Genomic DNA, 6343 nt, shown 5'->3' with positions numbered 1-6343 from the left:
ACCGTGCCCGGCTAATTTTTTCTCTGTCCAGATCATTTCTTTCTATTTTTTAGTAGAGACGGGCTCTCGCTCTTGCTCAGGCTGGTCTCGAACTCCTGACCTTGAGCGATCCACCCGCCTCAGCCTCCCAGAGTGCTAGGATTACAGGCATGAGCCACCGCGCCCGGCCTATATTTTCTCTTATGATTTTCTTAATAACATTTTCTCGTTTTACTGTGAGAATACAGCGTACAATACATGTAACACATGTGCTCATCGACTGCTATGTTATTGGTCAGGCTTATGGTCAACAGGAGGCTATTAGTAGTTAAGTTTTGGGGCAATCGAGTTAAACACAGATGTTCAACTGCACGGGACTTGGCACTCCTGACCCCTGTGTTGTTCAAGGGTCACCTGTGCTCTTCCGCAAGCTCCGCAGCACATGCGCGCAGGCGCCCACCCTGTCGTGAGGAAACCCAGCGTTTCCTCCGTCCTTGACCTCATGGAAACAGGACTGCCATGGAGACTTTACTCCGTTTGTTATTAACACCAGCTTTAAAATAGTAAGTTAAAAAAAATCTCCTGAGGACTTTTTCACTGGAAAATTCTTATGCTAACAAACTTAATTATTGTAACTCCAAATAAATAATCTTTCCTTTTTTTTCTTTTTTTTTTTGAGATGGGGTCTGTGTTGCTCAGGCCGGCATAACTGTAGCTCACTGCAGCCTCTTGGCCTCAAGTGATCCTCCTGCCTTAGGCTCCAGAGTAGCTGGGACGCCAGGTACACTCCACCCAGCCCGGCTAATTTTTAAAAAATATTTTGTAGAGATGGGGTCTCACTATGTTGCTCAGGCTGGTCTTGAATGCCTGACCTCAAGAGATCCTTCCATCTCAGCCTCCCAAAGTGCTGGGATTATAGGCACGAGCCACTGCGCCTGGCCTACTTTTCTTGTCTTATGTGCTACAGGAAGCCAGGCTAAGAGCTGTGGGAGAAAGAGGCCTGGTCACGTGGGCCTGCGGCTGCCTGTTTCCTGGAGCGTCTTGTTCCAGAAGAATCCTGAAGGTTCTAGGCCTTGTTTGCCTGAGGGGTGGTGAGCGGTGGTACTCCTTGCTCACTGTGTTAATGAGTGAATAACGATTATCTGCAAGGTTAACGCACCGACTGCCACACGAAAAAATCAAACTTTTCCTTGAGGCCACTGTGTTTTATTATAAAAATAGAATAAAAACCTCGAGTGTAATTTAAAGGTAAACATAAATAGAAAAATGAAATTCATTGACTTCTGTTCGTTTAATCCATGTTTTTAGAATTAAATTGTCAATATTAATTGTAACGGTAAGAACATCAACAAGATTTTATATATGCTTCACACGGCCCCAGCATCAAAACTAGAGTGAGTTAAATACAACTCTCATGGCAGTTTTTGTGTTAATACTGCACTGTTTAAAGAATTTCATTTAAAATGTAGGCAAATATGAAGATAGCAGTAGTAGTTTATATATATACACACACAACAGCAGCGGGTGTACCTCTCCCTTTTCCATTACGGGGTTGGCAAAGAGTGGAAGTATATGGAAATAACAGTTGATCTGACTGACTTACAAGTCAATCATGGGTCTCTTTCCCTGCCCTGATCTCATTATTCCCTCAATTATCAACTTAAAAATGATTGCTGTTTCCAATACTTACATAATTAAGTAAACCAACAATTGGATATGGCAATTAAGCCAGATTCTTTACAGGTACCTCGTCTGATGGACGCTTCCATATCCTATGCAAACTGTGTTTGTTTATAACTGACCCCGGTGAGAAAAGATCTGCAGGTGGAATAGAATATAGTGTGAATCATGTCTACTTTTAAATATTTTAATTTATATACTTTCATGAATACAGGTCAGTAAGAAATCTGCTTTTCAGATTTTATTTCATTATAGAATATATTTGACAAGGAGACATACAAACAGAGTCATCTTTAATACAAGTTGTTTACTGGTGCCCTGCCCGTCTGCAGCAGGCTGGTGATGGCATCGAAAATGTTTCCAAAAGTTGCACTTAATCAGCCACTCTACACAACCAGTGCCTCGGAGTTCAGATAATTCAATTCATTTACTTGCCTAGAACGGGTGAAAATCTTAATATCTGTTTTAAAGTCTGTTTATTACTCTTCTATTTAAAAATCCGAGATACATTCCCCAATGTAAACAATAAATTTCAATCTGTCACACAATCAAAATGGGTAAGGCCTTCTTGACAAATTTCTGCCACCTACGTTTTACTCCTCAGAACACAACCTTATTTCACACTGTAACGAGTCCATGCACAAAAGACAGGAAAGCAGCTGCCCTTAGTACCTGGTGGCGCCTTTCCAGACTTCTCCTCTCCGCGGGTTTGCGGTTCACTCAGGAGATCATTTTTTGACTTGGTCTACTTGGTCGTAGAATACAAATATACAACGTCCATAAGCATAAACAGGAAAGCCTAGTCTTACGTATTTATCATGAATTGCTAAAATCCTATACAAGTACAATATCATATCATGCCGATTACTATACAGACGGTGGCGGTGAAATGCCTCACCGTGAATCAGGGCACGTGAGCAGGGACAGAGGGCGCGACCCACGTAGGTGTTAAGAGGCTGACTGCGTTCGGTTAGGCAGGACGGTCTAACGCACACTCTGCCACGCCCGTGCACCCCGCTGAGAGATTTAAGTCGGTTTGGAGTAGAATCTGCTGAACAGAGAAGAATGCAGCCCCCCCTCGCAGCGTGCCGGGGGAGCCGTGCTGGAACCTACGAAAGCGTAGCCAACGCGGCCTCCCGTCGCCTCTCCCGACGCGGCTCTGCAAGCGCTGCCCGCGCTCCTCTCCAGCGGTGCATCCGGTTAGGACCGCCGCATCGACAGCGACCGCGGGCCGGTGCCTCGTGATCATCATAAATATTGACGGAGCAAGCTAGATGGTGAAATAGCAGACTATGTACAGTATTTTAAAAGGCATTCTGTGACCATTTTTGAAGAGTTCATAGAAAAGTTACTAAGCATATACCAGTTACTTCTATCGATGTCACCGCAGTGTAAACCTGTTTTCACATTCGATGTGCACCGTTTCACACACTGCACACCAAACCGCGGAACGGAACTGCTCATCCGACGACGTCGCTGACCCACTGAGCTAAGGTAACCGGCAGAGGGCATAGTTTTCCTGAGGTTTGTAAGGATTTTTTACACAGAACAGAAATCACAGTGACCAAGCGCAAAGCGAGTCGTGTCTTCCGTGCGCGTTCTGCTCCCGGTCTCGCCAGGCACTAGACGACCCGCCACTGCATGATGCTCGTGTCCTTCCCGCCCGTGGAGATGAGGTGGCTGTCTTCGCAGAGGAAGTCGACGTTGGTGACGTGGCTGCTGTGACCACCGTATATGTGGCTTGGGGCCTGGAAAAAAGCAATTCAGGGGAATGCTTACTACAAAGCCAGCTATTTGGATGAGAAAATGCCTGATTCTAGATTCATTCCGTAATTCCTTCACTCTTCGCTTCACTCGGCAGCTCTCTGTGCACAGGAGGGACACGGGAACAAATCCTACGGAGTCCCCATGGTTTGATGGGGGCCAGACACGGGCAAATGACTGCCCTCAGCCCAGAGACAGGCTCGACACCATTGCGCCGTACCAGGCACCGGGTCACCCACAGGCAGGACTAAGCAGAGGCTGGGGGCTGAGGCGAGGGGTCTGCTCGGTGAAGGAGGGTCGAGGTGGGAGATGAGGAAGGGTGTTCTAGGGATGGGGTTGGCTCAGCTTGGCAGGGCCGGGGCAAGGAAGTCACGGTGGAGGGGAGGGGAGCGAGGCCCACGGAGCTATAGACCTGGCAGCCGTGCAGGTCACGGGAGGTCCGGGTTTTCCCTGAGGGCAGCGGGGAGCCGGGAAGTGCTGGAGCAGCAGCTAACAGGGGCATATGTGCATTCCTGGCTGGCGACATTCACGAACAGCCCATTTCTGTTCGGTTTCCAGACAGGCCAGGCCATATGCGTGTGCCCCCCGAGGGACAAGATTGTGGAGAAACACGTCCTTTACCCTAAACTGTGAGCAGGGATAAGAGAAGAGGTGCACTTTGCCAAAGTCATCGCCCGTTGACAGGAGTTTTCTCTCATGGGCCCGACAGACAGCATTGATGTCCGTTCCGTCCGAGCCTTCCGGCCACACGCCTAAAACAAAGGACACAAACAGAGCACTGGCAACACCAGAGACACAGGGCCCATTGCACGGGAACTGGCCGTGGAGCTGTCGTGCGAATAAAATGCCTTAAGTCCAGCTTTAAAACAAGAGTCAGAACTTAGTCTCAGCTCCCAGCGTCATCGCACCCCCGGCCACTGTCAGGAAATCCTTTGACACGTGGCTACTACACGGGGGCAGCAAGGACAGACTTCCTAGGCTGCCCACTTGTTTCGGGGCCCCTTCTTGGAGCTACAGCAGAGAGTACCAGAAACCCTGGTTCTGAACACGACACCTTCCCTTTACCCCACAGCATCCGATGGGAGCGGACTAGTCCTCAGGCCTGCAGTTTCCTGACTTTTTTTTGGTAACTCTTCACTGGTGAGCGTCTCTCCAGAGTACTGATGAACCCCGGGTCTGCGTGCATTTCTAGACATTGGCTCCTTGCGGCTGCCGCCTGCCTGGTGGCCCCTGGCGGCTGTGCCTGCAGCTGTGGCATCTGTGTGCCGTGGGCTCCGCAACCCGAGCCCAGGTGGGCCTGGAGAATGGTTGGGCGGAGGGCGCTGTCTTCTGACCGTTATTGGGAAACTCTTTGGGTCCCGGTAACTCTGGAGACGAGAGAGCTGAGCGCACACCAGTCTGTCAGCGGGCAGCTCTGCAGCCCGGGGCGCCGGGCACTCACCACCGGGAAACAGTAGCACCCGCTCTGCGGAGACTGGTGCGTGCTCACCAACTCAGTGGTCTCACAGAGAGAGATTACAAATACCGCCTCTTCTTTTTATCCTACTAAATTGTGGCAATTCAGTTTAGGTCATTTATGAATATATTCCTAAAGTGAACTTTGAAGGCAGTGAAATATTTCATTTAAGAGCCAAAAAAATATAATAACCCTAACAAATTTTAAGTAAACTGACTTAATATCATCTGGTCCACCTAAGTCAGTCTGGCACAACGTGATATACGAAGGTTCCAGAGAATTATCTCAGGACCCATTTTGTACAATGGAAAAGGGTTAAAAATCCATCTTTCTAGTTCTTCTCAGCCTGCCCCGCCTGGACTCCCCAGGGAGCTGCAGCGAGTGCCTTGGGGGTTCGCGCAGCAGCAGAGCAGGTGGATGAGAGCGGCGACTATGAGATTTCATAACCACCAGAGAAATACTCTAAATGTAGACACGTCTTTTGTTTGAACCCAGTGAACTCTGTGGGAAACTTACCAAAAACATGGAATCCCAAAGTGCAGGTATAGGTAGCCCATTCGATGTCTCTCGTAGTTTCCACGCTTACGACTTGCTTACAAGCAGAGGGAACCCCTGGAAAAGGAGAATACGGTCTGGTGACATCTAAGCCAAGGCCCCACCCCTCCCCCGGGCAAGGCTGAGCCCTCAGAGCCCTCCCAGGGAAGGACACTCTCTGCTTGAAGCCCCCTGGGAAGCACGCACGCATCGGCCAGCTGCGCCAGCACCAAGCCCAGGCCCCTGTCGTGGCTGGAGGAGACCCTCCTCTTCACTTTCCTCTCCTCTTGTCTGGGTCTGTTCCCACAGGCTGGCTTCTGTCGTCTTTGACCATCTCTGGCTCCTGGCCTCCGCCGCGCGCTGCCCCCACTGGAGCCCCAGAACACGACCTGCCCCTGCCGTCAGCCCCCCGCCACAACACCCACCCCTTAGTCCCTCCAGCTCAGAGCTAGGAAGCTCATGGAAACCAGGCACACCAAGTGCCCAAATCCTCCAGGAGGCTTTTGTTTTCCAAACGAGCTCTCACTAGTAGAGTATGAGACCGAGTCTGAGAAGATTCTAGGCCCAAGGATTATCCCTGAGAACCATCACTCTGCTTCTGCCCGAGTCAGACAGGGCCTGGACGGGGGGAGAGGGGAGACCACGTGGCCGCCTTCCCCCCGGAGGAGGCCTGTCCTAGTACACACTGTCACCCTGCCCCTACCACCAGCAGTCCTGCCTGTCCTGACTCCACAAGTGGGTGACATGCTCAAGAGGTGTGACTCCTTCCCCATCCACTGGCTCTTGGTGCCCGTGGCCTGGTGTCTGAGCCCTGATTTCCTCACGTGTCAAATGGGACTAAGCCAGAAAGTGCTGCGGACCATATGGGAAAATGCAGGTGAAGGGCACTTTCTAGTCACTTCCAGTGGGGCAGAGGCCAACCCTTTCTGG

At 50.2% G+C, this 6343-nt stretch overlaps 1 protein-coding gene across 1 annotated transcript in view; it reads right to left on the bottom strand.

The window, feature by feature from the left end:
* Nucleotides 1–1889: 1889 nt before the first annotated feature.
* The window catches only part of EML1 (echinoderm microtubule associated protein like 1), a 49053-nt gene continuing 44599 nt past the window's right edge, over nucleotides 1890–6343 (bottom strand). The window contains exons 17-19 of the mRNA XM_012650108.1: nucleotides 5396–5491; nucleotides 4045–4175; nucleotides 1890–3407 (exon numbers count right to left, since the gene is read on the bottom strand). Of these exons, the coding sequence (XP_012505562.1) occupies nucleotides 3282–3407; nucleotides 4045–4175; nucleotides 5396–5491 (353 nt within the window). The 3' untranslated portion in view covers nucleotides 1890–3281. The remainder of the gene's footprint in view (nucleotides 3408–4044; nucleotides 4176–5395; nucleotides 5492–6343) is intronic.

This window comes from Propithecus coquereli, unplaced genomic scaffold, assembly GCF_000956105.1.
Source record: "Propithecus coquereli isolate 6110/MARCELLA unplaced genomic scaffold, Pcoq_1.0 Scaffold310, whole genome shotgun sequence".
Classification (NCBI taxonomy): domain Eukaryota; kingdom Metazoa; phylum Chordata; class Mammalia; order Primates; family Indriidae; genus Propithecus; species Propithecus coquereli.
The sequence above is the reverse complement of the archived record's forward strand: the minus strand, read 5'-3'. Positions and strand labels throughout refer to the sequence as shown.